Source organism: Mustela erminea, chromosome X, assembly GCF_009829155.1.
Source record: "Mustela erminea isolate mMusErm1 chromosome X, mMusErm1.Pri, whole genome shotgun sequence".
NCBI lineage: Eukaryota > Metazoa > Chordata > Mammalia > Carnivora > Mustelidae > Mustela > Mustela erminea.
Window position 1 is genome coordinate 12,576,947 of NC_045635.1, and position 23,575 is coordinate 12,600,521.

General features: G+C 41.0%; 1 protein-coding gene across 1 annotated transcript; it reads right to left on the reverse strand.

Annotated features, from left to right (window-relative positions):
- Window positions 1-1,431: 1,431 nt before the first annotated feature.
- On the reverse strand, window positions 1,432-23,532 carry LOC116583491 (heterogeneous nuclear ribonucleoprotein A1-like). Its single transcript, XM_032331560.1, has 4 exons — window positions 23,368-23,532; window positions 13,983-14,016; window positions 6,595-6,600; window positions 1,432-2,366 (listed from the first exon to the last, which is right to left on the reverse strand). The coding sequence occupies exons 1-4, from the start codon at window positions 23,530-23,532 to the stop codon at window positions 1,459-1,461; spliced, it is 1,113 nt and encodes a 370-aa protein (XP_032187451.1). The 3' UTR covers window positions 1,432-1,458.
- Window positions 23,533-23,575: the final 43 nt, after the last annotated feature.

The window sequence follows — 23,575 nt, forward strand, 5'->3', positions numbered from 1 at the left end:
TAGCTCCCAGCGGCCTTCAGTCCCTGCCACTTCTGGCCTGCCCTGCATAAGGCTAAAGCACAACCCCACTCCTGCTAAAAAGCCGTTGGCCCTGGTGGGTTCAGGGATGGCAAGTACTTGGGGGTGAAGTTGGATGCACTAACTTCCTCTGCTGTGATGAATAACCTAGACCTCTTAGGCCTACACTGTTCTGCACTAGCCCCTGATCATGCTATTCTATACAATATCCAACTGGCATAGGACGACTAACTTGCTCTCAAATCACCCTATGTGGCTGACTTGGCTTCTTCTGTTCTCTGGGAACAGTTTCAGAAGGATCCTTATAACCTAGTGAACATAAGGAGAGAAGGCAAAGAGTAAACATGTCAGTGAAATGCAAGTGACATTTGTCACTCTTTGCTGACCCAGTAGATGACATTTAGTTCCAGTGCTTCTTCCCACCATTTTGACAGCTTACTTACCTCAATGAACAGTATCACTTTCAGTCTTGGTTAATAAACAAATTCCCATCAATCAGCAGAAGTAAAAGGAAAAATCCATTATCAGGAAAAGAAATGTCTGTGGAAGTATTTCACAGATATTGGATTCAGATACTTTGGCTTTAGGCAAAGTGAGAGTCTCCAGTAATGCAGTCTGATCTTTTCTGTCACAAAATCTTGGTCTCAAAACATGATTTACTCCTATTTAAGTGTATATGAATATTAGATCGTGAAGTAATGATCTCCTCAAAGTAAAACTAAGTTTGCAAATGGCTTTTTCAACTGGAGCCTATGGTGATATTTGTCTTTTTTGCTCTGCCATCTCCCATTCTTTTGGCAATCTTCTTTAACACTCCCACCACTGTCCTTATATTTCAGTAGAAAACAATTGTCTACACTGGATTGGGGGATGCTTAGGAGATACGGATGGGGAAACGTTGTGGCCTCACCTAGGTCTTCCTGTCATGTTCCTAATTTATATTTCCCTTTGTTTCCCCTCTCAAAATTCCTATTCCAGCTCCATCTCATGTATATAATGAACTAATTTGTATTAAGCTATAAACAGCTAAAAAGAGCTCAGTGCTTTATAATTCCCCCCCAAAACTTTGTATTTTCAAAAGCAATGTGTTTTTTTTTTTTAAAGACACATTTATTCAGCGTCATGATCAGACTATTACATTTAGCAATCAACAGCATGGGTGCAAAAAAAAAAAAAATCTACATTAAAACCCTTTGTTGGAATGCTTTACACTTTCCACAGAACAGAAACTAAAATAACCTGTTATACAATTAGTCACAAATACAGTCCTCAAGTTTTTTTGCCCATACACATGAGTATTGTCTAAAACATGTCTTCTTTGTAGCAGCTAGGCCCTGCTACCACTGTGCTTGGCTGAGTTCACAAATCTGTTGTAACCTGTAGCTTCCCTGTCACTTCTCTGGCTCTCCTCTCCTGCTAAGCTTTGTTTCCTGATGGTAATTAAAACCTTCTGCCACTGCCGTAGCTGCTGCTGCTGCTACTGGAACCACCAGAGCCCCCTTGGTTTCGTGGTTTGGCGAAGTATTGGCCTCCACCACCACAAGGGCCAGAGCTTCTGCCTCCAAAATTGCCTCCTTTTATGGGTCCAAAATTTGAGGATTGATTGTTGTAATTGCCAAAATCATTATAGCTTCCGCCACCTCCAAAGTTGCTTCCATCATTACCAAATCCGTTATAGCCATCCCCACTGCCACCATAGCCACCACCACCTCGACTGCCACCAAAGCCACCTCGACCACTGAAGTTTCCTCCGCGACCAAAGTTGTCATTCCCACCAAAACCACCTCCACGACCACCACCAAAGTTTCCAGAACCACTTCGACCTCTTTGGCTGGTTGAAGCACTAGCCATCTCTTGCTTAGAGAGAGCTTTCCTTACTTCACAGTTGTGGCCATTCACAGTGTGGTATTTTTGAATGACAGTCTTGTCTACAGAATCATGGTCATCCAATGTTACAAAAGCAAAACCCCTCTTTTTGCCACTGCCTCGGTCAGTCATGATCTCAATCACTTCGATTTTCCCATACTGTTCGAAATAGTCTCTTTGATGATGTTCTTCAGTGTCTTCTTTAATGCCACCAACAAAAATCTTTTTCACAGTTAAGTGGGCACCAGGTCTTTGAGAATCTTCTCTTGAGACAGCCCTCTTTGGTTCCACAACTCTTCCATCCACCTTGTGTGGCCTTGCATTCATGGCTGCATCCACCTCCTCCACAGTGGCATAGGTGACAAACCCAAAGCCTCTGGAGCGCTTGGTGTTCGGATCTGTCATTACCACACAGTCCGTAAGTGTTCCCCATTGCTCAAAATAGCTCCTCAGACTCTCATCGGTTGTTTCAAAGCTCAGACCTCAGATGAAGAACTTCTGCAGCTGTTCAGGCTCTTTGGGAGACTCTGACTTAGACATGACAGTGGCGGGAGGGGAGACTTTAACGATGCTTACTCAGTGGCGTCCACGGGCAGAAAGGAGTAATCTAACGAATGTATCTCAAAAGCAATGTGTTATTAATGGTATGATCTTAGGTGATGTGTTGGAAAAGCTATGGGATTATTTTTTTGTAGGAAGGCCTTTAGTGACATTTCTCAAATCCCTCCATTTGGGTTATCACCTGTTCCATCTTGTGGTATCAGTCCTAGAAAGATTCCAATAAAAATATCGTAAGACAACAAAATAAATTGTCTATGTGAAGAAGGAATAGGTTAGAATGAAAATGTACACTTTTCTGCAGGATGGTCCCTTTTAAGTTTGATTTCTATGGAGTTCTATTTGTTTATCCCATGGTGGTCCCACAGAAAAGCAGACAGAGAAGAACACTTGAAAAGTAACTGAAGAGTAATGATATGTACAGAGGAGTCTCTGATAGAAAATAAAAGTCTGTGGAGCAGAAGTCAACCTCAGAAAATAATTTTTCAGAGACTATCCAATCCAACATATGCCACTTAGAGCACAGACTGTTGGTTAACCCCTAACGTCCATTGTCTCCCTCTTATGATTCCTTATTTTCAGCTGGATCCGTGATCACCAGGTAAAGTCTGCATTTCCCAGACTCCTGTTCAGTTAGGTTGGCCATATTGACTAAGTTCTACCCGGTGAGCTATAAATGTGATTTCATCATGTGATCTTATCTGAAGATCTTTCTTAAGAGCAAGAGCTCAACTTTGCTCCTTCTTTCCCCCAGCCTGCCTCCCATCACCTCTCCCTTCATCCTGATGTTAAACATGTTGATATGATGGCTCTAGTCCCATCTTGAACTGTTAGGATAAGGGCCATACCCCTGGAAAAGCAGAAAGCAGAGTTGGAGGCAGCCAGAGCCTCTGGAGACTTTGTGGACCAGAACCACCACACGAGCCCTGGAAGGTCCACCTCCAGGGCTTCAAACTGAGAAGCACAAAGCTCTATTGGGAGCTTCTGTTACAGTCAAACTAATCTGAACTGATAAACCATCCTTTTTTTCTTTCTTTTTTATTTTTTTAAGATTTTATTTTTAAGTAATGTCTACACCCAAATTGGAGCTCAAATTTACAACCCCAAAATCAAGAATTGCAAGCTCTACCAACTGAACCAGCCGGCATCTTCCCCCATCTTTGTTTTGTTTTGTTTTGTTTTGTTCTTAATTTGACTCAACTTCTCATAGGAAAGAAGGATCTATGACTCATGCAGACTCATTCCCAGGTTGGAAAGCTAGTTTTATCATACGTGTCAACCCGCTGTTGTTCTGTGTTATACAGATGATCTTCTAACATTCTCCTTTCTTGTTATTTCATTATGATCTTTGGTGCCTAGATAATTGGAGCATCAGAGGAAAGTGACAAGAATAAAGCCAATGTAATATGTCAGTTAAAAAACAATAATCAAGAATAATCAAAAGCATGAGTTTAATCCTGGCTTTATCTGCACATTATTAAGCAGAACTGTTTTGGAAACTGAGGAAAATGAAAGGCCTAGTAGGCACTGAAAATATCTGTAATTCCCTATACCCTATAAATGAGCAACTGAATAAATCCCAAAGGTTTAATGACCTTAGTTTTCCAATACGAATTATAACTTTAAGACTGAAATGAAACCCAAAGATTTTTTTCATGAAACATTTTCCAGAAATCACCTTATAGCAGTGACGGACATATGTGGCTCCACAATCTAAAAGCTGATCATGGGACACTTGGGTAGCTCAGTTGCTTAAGCCGCTGTCTTTGGCTCAGGTCATGATCCCAGCATCCTGGAATCGAGTCCCACATCGGGCTCCTTGCTCGGCGGGGAGCCTGCTTCTCCCTCTGCCTCTGCTGCCACTCTGCCTCCCTGTGCTCTCACTCTCTCTATCTCTCTCTCTCTCTGGCAAATAAATAAATAAAATATTTTTTAAAAAATTAAAATAAAAAAAATAAAAGCTGATCATGCTATGTCAGGTCTTCCTAAACTGTTATATTTTGGAAGATCAAGATATGACTTCAAATAATAACACAGGTGAGATAATGGCACTCTTCCTCATTTGGTGGAAATATTATTTTGGTATGAAAAGGTCAATTTAGAAAAATTAACCCCAGGGGTGCTGGGTGGCTCAGTGGGTTAAAGCCTCTGCCTTGGGCTCAGGTCATGATCCCGGAGTCCTGGGATTGAGCCCCGCATTGGGCTTTCTACTTGGCAGGGAGCCTGTTTCTTCCGTTCTCTCTGCCTGCTGCTCTGCCTACCTGTGATCTCTGTCTGTCAAATAAATAAATAAAATCTTAAAAAAAAAAATTAACCCCATAAACGTAACGAGTTGGACACTGGTTGTTCCCTAACAAGATGAATCAAAATAAATGTCTACTACTTTTTGTTGACACATCATTTTGCAATCCCTTGCCAAATCTTGCTGATTGTGTTTCACACGTTGTTAAAAAAATCTGATCCTCCTATACCTTTGGTAATTTCCCCAAAACAGTGTTCACAATATTGGCTGCATATTAGAATCACTAAGGAGGTTTTTAAAAGGCCCAGACCTAGGCTCAGTCCCAGACCAACTGAGTAAGAACTTCTTAAGTGTTGGGCTGAAACACTAGAGTTTTCCATATTACCCCAGGTGATTCGAATGTGTACCTCAGGTTGACACCCACTGCCACAACGGAGCCCCATTCCAACTGTGTGACTAGAACCAATTTACATCTTGCTTAAATTAACATACACTGAAAATTAATTCTGTCATCCTGTCCCTGAAACGAACCACATTTAGACTTTCCCCTCATGTTCTCATATCCGCTTCATTTTAGATACAGGTATCAAGAAAAATAATTTCCCCAAATAGTTATCTTCCACAGTTATGTGGTTTCTGGGAGGGCCGCTGACTTCTCTAAATAAAGTTTGGCAAGAGAGAGGAGAGGTTAAAACACAGAGGAGCAGTTGATTGTTGAATCAGACTGGAGACAGAGAAAACTAATCGACACTCTTGCCTTCTTCTTCTCTCAGTGGCAAGATTCATCTCCAAACATCCTTTGTTGCAGGTAAGGGTGCAAACCGATTGGTGTTTCCAGAACCATCTCTGGGGAAACTCAGGTAATAAATAGGAGCTACATCTGTCATCCTATTCCACTAGACCAAAATCTCACTAAAACATGTAAAGAAAATAATGTCGGTAACATTTTTTGCTCATTCTTACTCATTAGGAGTCTTAACTATTTGAAAGTAGTCTTTTTTCCTCTCTAAGCATCAAGGTAATGGGGGAAAGGTGGTGGAGGATATTAGAGACCCAAGCAGCTTCATTAGTAACTGCTAAATAATTCTGGATGAACATCTAATCCTGATTCATCCAGAAATTATGAAGAGAATTTGATTCAAATCTAAAACCTGTCCCCCATGTTTTTGCTACATGATGAGATCAAAAGCTGGAAAGGCGCATCTGTAAAAGAGACAATGATGTAAAACAGATTTATAAGTTACACATGCAGAGAGCCTGGGTGGCTCAGTAGATTAAGCATCTGCCTTTGGCTCAGGTTATGATCTCAGGGTCCAGGGGTCGAGGCCCGCATCACATCGGGCTCCCTTCTCAGTGGGAAGCCTGCTTCTCCCTCTGCCTCTGCCCTACTTGTGTTCCCTCTCTCACTGTCTCTCTCTCTCTGACAAATAAATATATAAAGGGTTTTTTTAAATAAAGATTTTATTTATTTATTTGACAGAGAGAGAGATCACAAGTAGGCAAAGAGGCAGGCAGAGAAAGAGAGAGGCAGGCTTCCTGCTGAGCAGAGAGCCTGATGCGGGGGCTCGATCCCAGGACCCTGAGATCATGACATGAGCCAAAGGCAGATGCTTACCCCACTGAGCCACCTAGGTGCCCCATAAATATATAAAATCTTAAAAAAAAAAAAAAAGTACACATGTCTGTTATATGTTACCTGTAAAATTGGTTAGTCTAATTTTAATACTTTTCCTTCTCTTCAACCTAATCATAAAGCAGAGGTTTTCAGTAATTCTCAGAGCCAGAAGAATTTCCATATTCAAAATAACACACTTGAAATGTTGGAAATGGGGACACCTGGGTGGCTCCGTGGGTTAAGCCTCTGCCTTCAGCTCAGGTCACGACCCCAGCGTCCTGGGATCAAGCCCCACATCGGGCTCTCTGCTCAGCAGGGAGTCGGCTTCCTCCTCTCTCTCTGTCTGCTTCTCTGCCCACTTGTGAATTCTCTCTGTCAAATAAATAAATAGAATCTTTAAAAAAAAAAAGAAGAAATGTTGGAAATGTTTAGACTATTAAGTGGTTAACTAAATGGGCACTATTTGCTTCTTAAATTACATAACAAAATGAATAGCACTTTCAGATATTCAAATAAAAGGCATAAATACCAAACATAATAGCAGTCACCTTTTGATAATCTATACTCATGGAAAAGAAAAGGTGTTTTGAATAAATGGAAAATTAGAACATGTTTCTGAAATGGAAGGTAAGTGTGAGTTCTTTTAAAAACAATAAATAAATGCCATCCAGTCAGCGTGAAAATGGGGATTTTTTTATTTCTTTTTTTTAATAGCCATATAATGTACTTTTATCCCCAGGGGTACAGGTCTGTGAATCGCCAGGCTTACACACTTCACAGCACTCACCATAGCATATATCCTCCCCAATGTCCATCATTGGACACTCCATCCCTCCAAAATAACATATTAAAAAACAAAACAAAACAGAACTGTACAGTTGGATATGGTTGGACTTCCCGTAGTTATGTCCTCCTTTTTCACCCTTAAACATTGTTTGTGGCTTTCTCTCTCTCTTTTTTTTCTTTCCTTGAACCAACTTTTTTTTGAATTTTTAAATTGTATTTTTATTTTCTATTTCATTTATTTTTATTGTTGTTTTTATCCTTTTTTTTTTTTTAAAGATTTTATTTATTTGTTAGAGAGAGAGATACAGAGCGCAAGCACAGGCAGACAGAGTGGCAGGCTAGAGGCAGAGGGAGAAGCAGGCTCCCTGCCGAGCAAGGAGCCCGATGTGGGACTCGATCCCAGAACGCTGGGATCATGACCTGAGCCGAAGGCAGCTGCTTAACCAACTGAGCCACCCAGGCGTCCCAATCCTTTTTTTTAAAAAAGAAGGTTTTAGTGTTATATTTAGGCACTTGACTCATATTTTTAAGCTTCTCTTCTTTTCCAATGTAAACATTAACGATTATAAATTTCCCTTATAGAACCACATAACCTGTTTTAATATGCAATATTGTCATTAAGTTACATTTCCATCACGATTTCTTTTTTTACTCATGATTATTTTGACATGTTTTTGTTGATTTCCAAACACATGGCATTTTTAAGATAGTTCTTAAAAAGTGTTATATAAATCCCAAAAGTGCAGAAATCATAAGTACACACCTCAGTGAATTTCCACAAACTGAATTTACTCATGTACTCACTCTCAGAACAAGATAATATTTTTAGTTCCAGATGCCCCTAGTATCTTCACTCAAAGTCATCATCTTCCTTGAAGGTAACTATTCTTACTTCTATTACCATTAATTTGTTTTGCAGATTTTTGTATTTTATATAAACAGAATCATATAGTATGCTCTCTTTTTTATCTAGTATCTTTCATTCTTCTCCATAGTTAGATTCATTCATTTTGTTGCATAGATAAACAACTCTTGATGAACATTTAGGCTGTTTTCAGTATTTGATTCTGATTAATAATGCTATTATTAACATGTGTAGCCATTTCTGTTGGGTATATACCTAGGAATGGAGCTGTGTATTATAGCTATGCCTAGGTTCAACTTTACTTTATATAATCATACTACTAGAAAGTAGATACTATCTTCCAATGCAATTGTACAAAAATACATGACCACCAGTATAGAATAAAAGTTTTTGGTGCTCCACATCAGTGCTAACACTAGTTTTTCCAGCCCTAGGATTTGGAGAGTACAGAGTGGCTTTTTACTGTGTCTTAATGAGAACTAATGAGCTGAGCACCTTCTCCTATGTTTATTGGCAACTCAGAGATCATCTTTTATGAAGTACCCGTTCAAAGCTTTTGCCCATGTTTAAAAATTGAGATGTCTGTATTTCTCTCTCTCTGCCTGCCTCTCTGCCTGGTTGTGATCTCTGTCTGTCAAATAAATAAATAAAATCTTAAAAAAAAATTTTTTATAATAAAGCCTGAATCAACTGGTTCTCTTGTGCTGTAAATTCCAGGTGAGTTCAATTAGTTGGAGGCACCAGGGAGAAAGGTAAGATTTAGGTGTTTATTACCCTAGCTCCCCCCCTCTCCCTGGTGGTTAGGATTATCTATGTGTCCCTCTAAGAAAGGTCACAACCCCTGTTGCCTTGCCCTATATATTAGTCAGGGGTTTCCAGGGTGTGTGTGTGGTGTGTGTGTGTGTGTGTGAGAGAGAGAGAGAGAGAAAACAGTTTATTATAAGGAATTGGCTCATATGACTATGGAGAGTAAGTCCCATGATTTGCAGGATGAGTCAGCAAGTTGGAGAAGCTGGAAACCCAGAAAAGCTAATGTATAATTCTAGTCCGAGTCTGTAGACCGAGTCTCTAACCAGGAGAGCTGATGAGGTAAGTTCCAGTACAAAAGCCAGTAAGCTCATGACCCACGAAGAAATAATCTTTTAGTCTGAAGTCGAGACCAGAAAAGATTGATGTTACTTCACTGTAGAGTCTCTATGTAACTATTCTTCAATTCCTTCCCCCATACTATTGTAAAGAGTCTCTACGTAACCATTCTTCAATCATCCTATTTGAGTATATCACCTGTTTCCTGCTAAGCCCCTGACTGATACACTTATCTTAAAATATTAGTAGCTATACTTAACACATAATATATACCTAACACATAATACACACAAAATATACCTAACGCATAATAAATTTTATGAGCTTATTGGGAAAAAACCTTTTCAAACACAATGCAATCATGGGCCAGCTGAGTGCTTCAGAAAGCCTTTGATACACATCCTCTCTCTCCCCTTTGGCCTTCCAGTCCGAATTTCCAAGAATAGAGGGGCCAGAGGAAACCTCAAATGTAATACCTCAACAGCTCTTACTGTCCATGGAATCTGGGCTGGGATCTTTGAACTATGCTTTGGCCTCATATCTCCTCCAGGACACAGCTGGCCACTGACAGACAGTCCAACACAACATTTAAAATTCAAAATGTGAAACACAGAATAATAAAGCCATCTGGTCCATATTATGTTGTCCAACAATTATAAGTAATGCGAGCTATAAATACAACAAGCAAAAGGAAGCAAACAAGAGACCATTAATCAATACAGACAATTTGCACATGATATGATGACTCAAGTGTATTTACACAAGCACAAAAAATTCTTTTTCAGGAGAATCTTTACAAATGGTGGACTAAAGCAGTTCTAGATTGAAAAATACTACTTGCTAATGCCCTTCAGTCATAAAACTTGTCTGAAGTAACAAAAATCTGCATGGTAATTTCACATAGAAACCTTGATGTTGACCTTGAGGAATTCGCAAAGTTATATATGAAAGGCCAGGACCAGGACATGTTTCAGCTCAAAATCCAGAATAATTTCACGAGAGTTACATCATAAGGACACCTAAGTGGAGAGGCCTTTAAGAAACTAGTAACACTCATCAGTAGCCCCATTTATAAAACCTGTAGGAGCTTGAATGGGAACATAAACAACCAGAATGGTTTGACTCTGGTCTAGATAGCCAAGAGTCTTGTCATCTCTCTATCCCATACTCCCCTTGAGCTCAATATATCTGAAATTAAACAAATGCTCCTCTCTTCCCAGTCTGGGCCCTCTCTTATATCATAGGCTTCTAACATGAGCAACTGAATGGATAATAAGGTAATCTTCTGAGAGAGAAAACACATTTAAACCACATGCCCGATTTCTGAGAAGAAGAGGGAGCAGCAGAATGATTTATTTATTCTCAATTCTTCATTCCTTCCCCTCCTGTAAGAAGGCTTACTGTGGGCAGAGAATAAATCCCAGTCCTCAATGATTTTGCTAACAGAATTGAAGCAGAGTCTTTAACTGTGCTCACACTGTTTGGTTTGGCCTCTTTTGTACTTCTGCCATTGGCAATGAGAAGAACATGCCTTGAGTATCCACTAGTGATGCATAGAGCAGACCAGAAACCAACCTGCAGCTAGAAGCCAAATGCTGCAAAGCCACAACCATTTGCAGACCCATGAGTAAGAAATAAGTGCTATTCTTGTAAGCCATTGAGAGGGTGGGGGACTGGGAATGGGGGGTTAGTTGTTATGTAGTGTTATCACAGCAGAAACCTGACTAATGCAGTTTTCTTCTCTGCTCTGGGAGGACAAAATAATAAAAGTATACCATAGTGTATCTTTGGTAGTTTAGGTGCATGGACACACACACACACACACACACACACATACACGTATGTGTGCATGTGCCTTTAATCCTATGCTCAAATTTTTTAAATACTACCACTTAACATAATACAGTTACTCCACATAAAACCAAGAAAGGACTGAACCCCCACCCCCCTTCCCCATTAGGAGACCATTAAAAATTATAGCTAGTCTTCCCATCGAGCTGCCAAGTCAAGTATCTCTTGGTGATGTCCATGACTCAGGCGGGATGAGATGTGGCATCTCGTGGTCTTGCATTCTGTGTCCTGGATGATACCTGATATACTACATGAGCAGAGAGAGACCAAAAATGTTTGATAAAAAGGCAAAAAGTAAAGCAACTTCTCAAGCATGGACATAGTCCTCCCGGACCATCTCCTGTAAATGTCCACCTGCCAATTTGCTTCTCTGGCAGTGAAAAGAGGTCCTTGATTAACTGAGGTTGTGCCCATTGAATTTCCTTCACCCAGTGTCTTCCAGAGCCCCATGTGAGAATGGTGCTAAGCATTGTACCATCCTAGCAGCCCACTTCCTGGGGGGCATGACAGATAGACCTTAGATATATCAGATCATTGGCCAGACTGTCTGCTTTCTTTTTGTTTGTTTGTTTAAAGATTTTATTTATTTATTTGACAGAGAGAGATCACAAGTAGGCAGAGAGGCAGGCAGAGAGAGAGAGGAGAAAGCAGGCTCCCTGCCAAGCAGAGAGCCCAATGCGTTACTCAATCTCAGAACCCTGGGATCATGACCTGAGCCAAAGGCAGAGGCTTAACCCACTGAGCCACCCAGGCACCCGGCTGTCTGCTTTCTTAATTGAGCTCTGCACGAGCCTTGTTCTCTTCTTGAACCAAAGTTTACCGCTCTCTCTCAGAGCACCTCAAGAAAGGCAGAGAAGCAGCTCACCCTGCAGAGCATTCAGACATCTTACCGGTGAGGTACACAGCCCCCAGAGGAAATGAATCATAGTCTGATCAACAGTTTTGCTGCCCTTTCTTCTAGAAAAGACGGGGGATGGGAGGGGCGGCTCTGCCACCCACTACAACTCCATCAATTCCACATTCTAGGGTCTGTTCCTTGCAAAATCCTTCTTCTAGGTACAAATTTCTGACTTAGTTTAGATTCTTTTAATTGTAGGCAAACAGAAACCAAGGCAGGCGACAAGCACGAAGGGAAGGCATGCACTGTGGAAGAATTTGTGGGCAGGACACTGAGGAAACTCGCACACTGAAGGGACGCTGAGCCCTGCTGTGGAAAGCAGAAACCAGGGCTCCAGCAACCAGAGTCCATGGACCTTTTGTCAAGACCGGTGCAACCAACAAGGTTACAGGGAGCGCCCAACCTAAATGCGTCTCCTGGAGCTAAAGGAACAGTCACTTTTGAGGCGGACAAAAAAGTTCTAAAATGGATTGTCGTGATGCTTGCATGACATGGTGAATATACTAAAAACTAACGACTGCTTGGGGTGCCTGGGTGGCTCAGTAGGTTAAACTCTGCCTTCGGCTCAGGTCATGATCCCAGGATCCTGGGATCGAGCCCCGAATCGGGCTCCCTGCTCAGCAGGGAGCCTGCTTCCCTTCCTCTCTCTCTGCCTGCCTCTCTGCCTACTTGTGATCTCTGTCAAATGAATAAATAAAATCTTAAAAAAAAAACCCACTAACAATTGCTTTTTAAGTGGGTGTATTTTACAGCATGCAAATTACAACTCAATAAAGCTATTATATATTTGTGTGTACACACACACACACACACACACATATATATTTGTTTAAGTCAGGAAGTCAAAGAGAAAAAAAAAAACCCCACAGATTAAAAAGAGACAATCCACAAAGGAGGAAACCAGAATGGTTACCATCACCAGCAATCAGAGAAATATCAAAACAACATTGAGATACCACTTTGCACGTATCAGATGGGCAAAAATAAAAAAGGTGAATAATAAATACTTGGCAGGTACCATGGGAACTGACACGCTCCTCGGCTGCCGATGGAAATGTGGACAGGCTGCGATAGCCACTCTCCGGAAAAGCAACCTGGCCAGTTTTGGCAAAATTAAGTGTGCCTATTTCCTATGGCCCAGCAGTTCTGCCCTCCATAAGGGTACACGTTCAGGAAGATTCTGTGCGGCCTTGTTTGTGGTAACAGGAAGGTGGGTGCAATTCAAGAAATACGTAATTACGTGTAATGGATGGAGATGAGAGGCTATTCTGGAGCAGCCCAAAGCAATGAACTAAATGAGAGACTTTAAAAACATGGTGTTGAACAACAGCAGGAAGATACGAGTAAGAATTGTAGCACAATGCCATTTGTAGAAATTTGACATGAACACGTGTACCAAACAGCACTGTCAAGTTTTCAGGGATTTATTATACCTTTTTAAGAAAATATTTGGGGTGGGATTAAAAGAAAATCAGGTGCCTTGGACTAACCAAGGATAAAGTAAGATTTCTTAAGTTAAATAAGGTATAGCAAAAGGGCTTAAGAAGTTTTTGGCAACACATTTCCCTTGCATAATAAGGACACTTCCCGGTATGTCTCTGCTAAACAAAAGAGATGTCTTACCAAAAAAAAAAAAAAAGAAGAAGAAGAAGAAGACGACATTTTTAGTCACGTGAAGAGTATATGCCACCATATTTACCTACTTCTTTGCTGAAGAAAACCTCTAGCGTGAACAAAAATACATTACCGTGAATGGGTCGCCTGCATTTTCTCACAGGTGTGGAATCCCACCAAGGGCAAGTTTGGCCTTCATAATAAGCCTTGTTTCTAGGATGTAAATTCTAAGTAGCTTAACCCCTGAAGTTAGTAGCTATCATGTTTAGTCAGTTAGTAGCTATCACAGTTGCCTTCCTGAGTTTCTATGGGTGCCATAAGAATGAAGTTGCAATGGAGGAACCAAAGAAAGCAAGATAAAAACAAAATAGAAACACCTCGAGCATTTACCTGAGCTGTGCTATGTTTCCATGTGATATTCTAGGTTATATGTTATTTTTCCTCTGATGCTCTTTCTGCATTCTCTCTGCCTGAGTTGAATTGGGTTAAGCTGGCCTGTTTCTACAAGACCCGCGAGACCAAAAGCAAACAATTGCTATTCCAAAGCTAGTCAAGCCATATTGTCTGGCTCCAGATTAAACACAGAGCAAACGGATGCAGGAAAACACTACCAGACTCTGATCAAGAGGATGTTGTTATAGGGGAGGCTGCCCCCTATCTAATTCAGGTCAATACTTTTCCATGGAAGCTTCCCCTGACCAGACGGTTTGCTCTGACAATTCAGCTCCATTTTCTCCATGAAGGGGGCTTTGACTTTGGTGAGTCCCAGCTTTGCAAGATATGAACCATAGGTTAAGGTTAGCCTTGCTCTCATATTCCCCTAATCACTAAGGGCACAAGTCACATTATATGTAAACTCTTGCTAAGGCTGTATTGTGGACATCAAGCTTCGCATTTCTTCACATTTCTGTGCTCCCAGCCAGAGTCGGGCATGCCAGAGAAAACCACTCCTGAGCACTTAAAATGGGGTTAGTCTGAATCAAAACATGCTTTTGAGATCAACAGACTAGACGATGTGCTAAACTTAAAACAAATGTCCAATAAACATTAAATCTCACTCCTAAATTAAGGAAAACATCATTTACATAGTCATTAGAAAGGCATCCTTTAGGTAGCCACTTAAAGGATTTTCTGCTCCAATATTATGGTTTGCTTTTGTTAACTGACATTTTAAAACAACTTTGATAGGGTCATTAGCATTAGAGGCTCTCCATCTGCTGCAGGCCATTATTCTCTTTTAGATTCGAAAAGAACTACACTAATACACAATTATTTATTAACAAGTCGGAAATGGCCTGGAATCAGGAGAGCTGTGGGAAGAGAGAGGCTAGTGCAATTTACGAATTTAATAAATTCCCATCTGCGTAGCATTTCCCGCTGTTCATTCAACAGCTGAAAGTCCCATTATTGCTATTATAGAATCCCTTCATAAAACATGTCACAGTTCCAGAAATCTACCCAACTCCATTCCAGGTGGAAGCAAATCATTCTTGTACACATTCACGTGTGTGGGCAGCTTCTCTTAGTAACACAGGAAGCCTTGCCTCCATGTCATCACCTCCCCAGTAAGATGCATGACATTATTCTATCTCACCACTGAAGCGCTCGAAAGAATCAGATGTCACTCGGCTATGAATCTCTTCTTAAATGCCCCTAACATCAGACTGAATTCTTTGAATACAGGACTCCAAGTCACTGTCTATCACCACCCTACTAGCAAAGCTAACTCAAAAAAAAAAAAAAAAAAATTTTTTTTATTGGGGTACCTGTGTGACTCAGTCGGTTAAGCACCAGCCTTTGGCTCAGATCATGATCCCGGAGACCTGGGATAGAGTCCCATGTCAGGATCGTTGCTCAACTGGGAGCCTGTTTCTCTTCCTGCATGCCACACCCCTTGCTTGTGCTCTCTGTCTCCCCCACAAACAAATAAATAAAATCTTTAAAAAAAATTTTTTTAGGGGCACCTGGATGGTTCAGTGGGTTAAGCATCTGCCTTCGGCTCAGGTCGTGATCTCAGGGTCCTGGGATCAGGCTCTCTGGTCAGCGGGGAGTCTTAGCCCCCCACCCCACCCCCTGCCTGCCTGTCTGCCTACCTGTGATCTGTCAAATAAATAAAGAAAAGCTTTTTTAAAAAAATTTTTTAATAAAAAATAATAGTTCCATTTTCTTTCGTCCTAATGATGAAAAGGGCCAAATTTGCTAATCACCAGTAGCTTCTACCTGAAACTTGTCAGGAGCTCTGCTATTTTATTAACTATATCGATACCAATGACAAAATGTTTGAATCACTGTGTTGCGCATATGAAACTAATGTAGCAACTATACTCAGATAATTTTTTTAAAAGACAGAATGTAGAAGTACAACACTGGCAATTAGTAGATTTTACTGTCAATGTTATTCTTCTCTGAAAGCAAAAAATGCTCATCACTTGTAAATGTTCTTAAGGAGAATCTGAAAGGACCTGCCAAGTAAATTTCCCCTACAATGGTCCTGGGTAGAGTGACAAATGCTAGAAGTTCTACGGCAAACCCAACTAATTCTTTTCTCTGTTTAAGAATGCTGTGCAGCATCTGGAAAATTCTATGGAAGAGAGAAGGAAGTGCCTTCTCAAAATCCAGAGGCAAATGTAGGGCTAGAGCACCTGGGGAGCCACCAGAAAAAAATAGCAAGAAGGCAGACTACCAAGTCACATATGCAACTGATCTATACTGCTTTCAGCTTGTTGGGGAGCAAGAAGTCCTCTAAGGTCCTTCCAGCTGGACTAAGGATCAAATCGACATGGTACAGGTTAACAGGAGAAAATCAAATTTAACAGGTGTACATACGGGGGCTCCACAGAGACATGGAAATTCCAGAGACAGGCAAAGTAAGGTCTGTGTGTCATTCTGAACCAAGGAGAGGGGGGCAGGTGTCTGGGAATTCAGAGGAAATGAATGCACTTCACAGGGTGATAAGAAGAGCAGAGGTTTGGTAATTAGATGTTTGCCCTACCATACACATGGCTCACTCCGATAAAATTTATCTCTGTTGATAACCCTTATTCTGAGAAAGATGCTCCCAATTTAGATTCTTCTCTGTGGTGAAGGGAGGGACAAATGTTTCTCATGAGTCTGTAGGGTCTCAAGTGCCTTCAGCTCAAAATAATCCACATGCCACAAGTGGTACATTCTGGGCGGGGGGGGGGAGCTCTGTCCCAAACCCCTTCACATCTCAAACACAAAAATATGCATAACCCATTATGCATTATGCATTGAGATATTAATATATATACTTGTGCTCTGTGACATATACTCAGGGATTCTACCATGAGCAAGTGGTAGATCTGTACATCCTCTTTACAGAGAATCTAGAACTGTGCTGTATAATTACTATAATATTTAGAGTATAATGTAACATTATACTACTAAAGTTAATATATATACTATTATACTACTATATAATTTCACCTGTTTCTTTCTACTTTTTAATATGGCCACTAGAAAATTTCAAATAATGCATGTGGCTCAGGTTTTATTTTATTTTATTTTACACTTTATTTTTTGGATAGCACTGGTCTAGAGAGCAGCTGGGGTTAGAATAGGGAAGAGAAAAGAAGATCACAGAGCTCTTCTAAAGTCTAGGTTTCTCACCACCAAAGCCTCTCTGCCTGTTAGTGAGAAGACAGAGAGCCCTCACAATGAACTCATCATTTTCAAGATGATCCAAATCTGGGCAGTGTTATTTGAGGAAGTGGGCTCACTATGTTTCAAGTGCATCCTTGGGAAATGTTTGGAGCAGCCAATGACTAGTCCTGCCAGTGTTTCTAACACAAAGATGCATCTACTTGACTCCTACTCATCCTTCAGGATTCGGTTCAAGCACCATCTTGAAGGGCCCTGCCCCAACTAGACCACATTCTGCAGGTCTTTCGTATTCTCTGCCGCATTGAAATCTGGGACCACAGTGTGTACACAATATCCGTCATAAGGTGAACCAGGTACTGACCTTCCCCCTGCACATTTTTCCTTAGTATTCCTAATTATTCTTTCCTCGCTAAAGAGAGAAATAGAACTTCATCTGAAATAAGAATGCTGCTTAAATATTATGGTTAAACAATCACCTTTGCCTGGTATGTAGCAGGAAGGACCCAGAACAATTTGATAAAACAGTCTCCAGGGAAGGGAACCAGGTGGCTGAAGATTAAAGTTGAAAAGAGACTTTTCTGTAGTCTTTCAATGTGGAACCGCATGTCAGGAATTCTTTTAGAACCTTTTAAAGAGCATGTCTTCATTACATAGAAAAAAGATTTTTTTTTTAAAGATTTTATTTATTTATTTGACAGAGATCACAAGTAGACAAAGAGGCAGGCAGAGAGAGGGGGAAGCAGGCTCCCTGCTGAGCAGAGAGCCCGATGTGGGGCTGGATCCCAGGACCCTGAGATCATGACCTGAGCTGAAGGCAGAGGCTTTAACCCACTGAGCCACCCACGCGCCCCCAAGAAAGATTTTGAAAACTGAGACCCCGCCAGAGACTTGTAAAGTTTTCTTACAGTGCTCCTTTTGGGTAACAGCCAACAAAATTGTTTTGTTTTGTTTTTTTAACAAACTTATTTTTCGAAGCACCAGAGAGTAAAATGTTAGGCTTTGTGGATCTCCAAGTAGTCAGCTCTGCTCTTGCAGCAGGAAAGCACCCATAGACAATAGCCAAAAAAAAAAAAAAAAAAAAGTGTTTGCAGCTGTGTGCCAATGAAACTTTACTAACAAAACTAGGTGGGATGTAGCCTATGGCTATAGTTTGCCACCGCCTGCTTTAGATACTGCCCCCTTCAAACGATAAAGTGCAACCATGCTTTTTACTTCTTCATTCTTAACAGTTAAACAGTTATACTTAGGAAGCTTGGAACTAAGGAAAGATAATGGAGAGCAGAAGAAAAACAACATCGAGTGTATGGGATAAAACCATGGAGTTGTGATATTCACTCAGAAAAGCAAAAGTTCTGGGTGGCTCTGTCAGTTAAACATCCCACGCTTGCTTTCTGCTCAGGTCATGATCTCAGGGTCTTGGGACTGAGCCCTCGGTTGGCCACTGTGCTCAGCAGGGAGCCTGCTTCTTTCCCTCTCCTTGATCATGCTCTTTCTCTCTTATAAGTAAATAAATCTAAAAATAAGAAAATGTGTTTCAAAAGCCATGAAAAATTCTCATCCTGCCTCAGCAATCAGACAACAAAAGGAGATAAAAGGCATCCGAATCAGCAAAGGAAAAGTCAAACTCTCAATCATCGCAGATGATATGATACTTTAAGTGGAAAACCCAAAAGACCCCACCCCAAAACTGCTAGGATTCATACAGGAATTCAGGAAAGTGACAGGATATAAAATCAATGCATAGAAATCAGTTGCATTTCTATACACCAACAGCAAGACAGAACAAAGAGAAATTAAGGAGTCAATCCCATTGACAGTTGCACCCAAAACCATAAGATACTTAGGAATAAATCTAACCAAAGAGACAAAGAATCTGTACTCACAGATAACTTTAGAGTACTATGAAAACTATAGAATACCCATGAAATAAATTGAGGAAGACACAAAGAAATGGAAAAATGTTCCATGCTCATGGATTGAAAGAATAAATATTGTTAAAATGTCTATGCTACCTAGAGCAATCAACACATTTAATGCAATCCTAATCAAAATAACATCAATTCTTTTCACAGAAATGGAACAAATAATCCTAAATTTTGTATGGAACCAGAAAAGACCCTGAATAGCCAGAGCAATGTTCAAAAGGAAAAGCAAAGCTGGGTGCATCACAATTCCAGACTTCAAGCTCTATTACAAAGCGGTAATCATCAAGACAGTATGGTACTGGCACAAAAAGAGACACATAGATCCATGGAACAGAATAGAGAGCCCAGAAATAGACCCTCAACTCTATGGTCAACTAATCTTCGACAAAGCAGGAAAGAATGACAAATAGAAAAAAGACAGTCTCTTCAACAAATGGTGTTGGGAAAATTGAACAGCCACATGCAGAAAAATGAAACTGGACCATTGCCCTACACCACACACAAAAATAGACTCAAAATGGATGAAGGACCTAAATGTGAGACAGAAATCCATCAAAATCCTTGAGGAGAACACAGGCAGCAACGTCTTCCACCCCAGTTACAACAACTTCTTCCTAGAAACATCTCCAAAGGCAAGGGAAAGAAGGGACTTTATCAAGATGAAAAGCTTTTGCACAACAAAGGGAATAGTCAACAAAACTAAAAGACAACTGACCAAATGGGAGAAGATATTTGCAGATAACGTATCAGATAAACGGCTAGTATCCAAAATCTATACAGAACTTATCAAACTCAACACCCAAAGAACAAATAATCCAATTAAGAAATGGACAGAAGGGGCGCCTGGGTGGCTCAGTGGGTTAAAGCCTCTGCCTTCGGCTCAGGTCATGATACCAGGGTCCTGGGATGGAGCTCCATCCACATCGAGCCCCATATTGGGCCCTCTGCTCTGCAGGGAGGCTGCTTCCTCCTCTCTCTCTGCCTCCTTCTCTGCCTATTTGTGATTTCTGTCTGTCAAATAAATAAATAAAATCTTAAGAAAAAAAAGAAAGAAGGAAAGAAAGAAATGGACAGAAGACATGAACAGACCAAAGAAGACACCCAAATGGCCAACAGACACATGAAAAAGTACTCAACATCACTCGACATTAGGGAAATACAAATAAAAACCTCAATAATATACTACCTCACACCAATCAGAATGGCTAAAATTAACAAGTCAAGAAACGACAGATGTTGGCAAAGTTGCAGAGAAAGGGGAACCCTCCTACACTCTTGGTGGGAATGCAAGCTGGTGCAACCACTCTGGAAAACAGTATGGAGGTTCCTCAAAAACTTGAAAATAGGGGCACCTGAGTGGCTCAGTGGGTTAAGCCTCTGCCTTCGGCTCAGGTCATGATCCCACAGTGCTGAGTTCGAGCCCTGCATCAGGCTTTCTGCTCAGCGGGGAGCCTGCTTCCCATCCCCACCCCCACCTGCCTTTCTGCCTACTTGTGATCTCTGTCTGTCAAATAAATAAATAAAATCTTTAAAAATAGACAAAGTTGAAAATAAAGCTACCCTATGACCCAGCAATTGCACTACTGGGTATTTACCCTAAAGATACAAATGTAGTGATCCAAAGGGGCACATACACCCCAATGTTTATAGCAGCAATGTCCACAATAGCCAAACTATGAAAAGAGCCCAGATGTCTATCAACAGATGAATGGATAAAGAGGATGTGATACTCTCTCTTTCTCTCTCTCTCTCTCTCTCTCACACACACACACACACACACACACACACAAATACTATGGAGCCATCAAAAATTGAAATCTTGCCATTTGCAATGATGTGGTTGGAACTAGAGAGTATTATGCTAAGTGAAATCAGTCAATTAGAGAAACACAATTATCATATGATCTCACTGATACTAGGAATTTGAGAAACAAGACGGAAGATCATAGGGGAAGGGAGGGAAAAATGAAACAAGATGAAAACAGAGAGGAAGACAAACCATAAGAGACTCAATCTTAGGAAACAAACTGAGGGTTGTTAGAGGGGACGGGGTGGGAGGGATGGGGGTGCTGGGTGATGGACATTGGGGTGGGTATGTGCTATAGCGAGTGCTGTGAATTGTGTGAGACTGATGAATCACAGACCTGTACCCCTCAAAAATATAATATGTTGTATGTCAATATGAATAAATAAATAAATAACTCTCATCCTATCAGAAATCTTCCTGGTATGAATCAAAGAAGTCACATTCTGGGTGGAAAATTACTTCTGGAGGGCACTTGGGTGACTCCATTGGTTAAGGGTCTGCCTTTGGCTCAGGTCATGATCTCAGGGTCCTGGGTCGAGTCGTGTGTTCGGCACCCTGCTCATTTGGACGTCTGCTTCTCCTTCTCACTGTCCCTCAGTGCTTGCTGGTACACACTCTCTCTCTCCCTCTCGCTCTCTCTCAAATAAATAAATAAAATCTTTTAAAAAAAATTACTTCTGAGTCTTCATACTTGTCAAGTTTGACATTTAAACAACATATACTTGTGCGGGGGCACCTGGATGGTGCAGTTGGTTAAGCGTCCAGCTCTTGGTTTCGGCTCAGGTTATGATCTCAGTGTTGTGAGATCGAGCTCCACACAGGGTTCTCCTCAGCGGGGAGTCTGCTTGATATTCTCTCTCCCTCTCCCTCTGCCCTCCTGCTCGTGCTCTCTCTCTCTCTAAAAATAAATACATAAATCATATATATGTGCAAATAAATTCAAAAATTACAACTCCAGAAATTTAGATAGTTTCAAATGATATTAACCTCTTGCCATTAAATTCTCTACAGAAGTGACCATTATAACAAGTAGTAACATCTTGGCCCCTATGGCATGAGATGAGGTTTCTCTAGCTCACAGAAGCCCTTTGAGAGGGTGATTCAGCGTGGAAAAGTGTAGTTTCCTGGTAGACTGACACCAGCCTCCAGGTTTTAGGCTTTTATCTTACCCTCAATATCGAACACACTCAGCATATTCACTGAAAGCATTGTCTCCCCCAGGGAAAACAAATCAACACAATACATCTATTTTGAAAACAATTTCTTGTTCAAGGAAAAGATGGGAAGTTTAAAACTTGACAGTGAGGCTTAAAAATGAACGATATAATCACACAGTGCCACCTGGATCCCCCAGCTTTTCACTAGTTTTCTTCTCAAAGGAGAAGGTAGTACCAAGGAAGCTACCAGGATGGAAAGTGAGCCCCATCCCAGGGAGAAAACTGAATGGTATCCATTTTTTTGCCACCATGTTTGAAAGATTCTCATGGATATGAACCTTAAAGACTAAAGCTCACCAAGTTCATGTTCTATTTCCACCAAAGCCTGGGATAGAAGATACCCCCTGAACTAAAAAAACAAAAACAAAAACAAAAAAAACAAAAAACAAAACAGATTAACAAGAGAAAAAGAACAGTTTAATAACCTATGTACCTCCTGTACACAAATGGTAACTTCTCCTCAGTTTTCAGAGCTTTTCCTATGTCTGTTATTTCTTTAAAATCAGCCTAAACTGAGGCACCTGGGTCGCTCTGTGGGTTAAGGCCTCTGCCTTCAGCTTGGGTCATGATCCCCGAGTCCTGGGATCCAGCCCTTCATCGGGCTCTCTGCTCGGCAGGGAGCCCGTTTCCTCCTCTCTCTCTCCGCCTGCTTCTCTGCCTACTTGTGATCTCTGTCTGTCAAATAAATAAATAAAATCTTTAAAAAAAAGTAATAAGGGGCACCTGGGTGGCTCAGTGGGTTAAAGCCTCTGCCTTCAGCCCAGGTCATGATCCCAGGGTCCTGAGATCGAGCCCCACATCGGGCTCTCTGCTCAGCGGGGAGCCTGCTTCCCCCTCCCTCTCTGCCTACTTGTAATCTCTGTCTGTCAAATAAATAAATAAAATCTTTTAAAAATATATAAAAAAATAAAAATAAAATAAAATAAAATTAGTCTAAACTAATTCTTATACCAAAGAGACTAATTTGGGGGGTATTGGGGAGTAAGACCTTCCTCTGCCCTTCAACGTCCTTCTAGCCGGACTAAGAATCAAATTGACACGAGACAGATTAACAGGAGAAAATCAAATTTAATCGCATACTTAAGGGGAAGCCACACAGACGTGGAAATTCCAAAGACAAGGAGGCAACACAGAAGTTTATAGGAGCTAGGGAGAGGTGGAGGGGGTCTGAGGGCACAAAATGAAGAGAGATCATTAGCAGGAAAGCAAAAGGAGACGTTTTGAAAAACAAATTTGCCCTATTATGCAGATAAGGTTTTTAGATACAGGGGAGTCTCTGTTAATAGCTTTCTTCCCAGTACAGGCTCTCCTTTCCAATGTGAAATTAGGCAGTTGAAGGGGAGGCAGAGAGCTTTTGGGTTTTGATGACTTTTAACTCATCTTGGGGCAGCCTACCGAGGACACCCACAAGGGCAAATTTTGCTCCCCTTTGATTTCCCCAGCACCTGATACCATTTGTGGCTCCTGCTGAGGGCTCGGATACATTTCTCGAATGAATGATTTATAATAACTTTCTATGTGTTCATGTCCCACGGCTGCTCCACTATCCTGAGCAGCCATTCTAGTACCATTAAGCCTTCAGTGGGTTCCAAGTTCAAGGGGT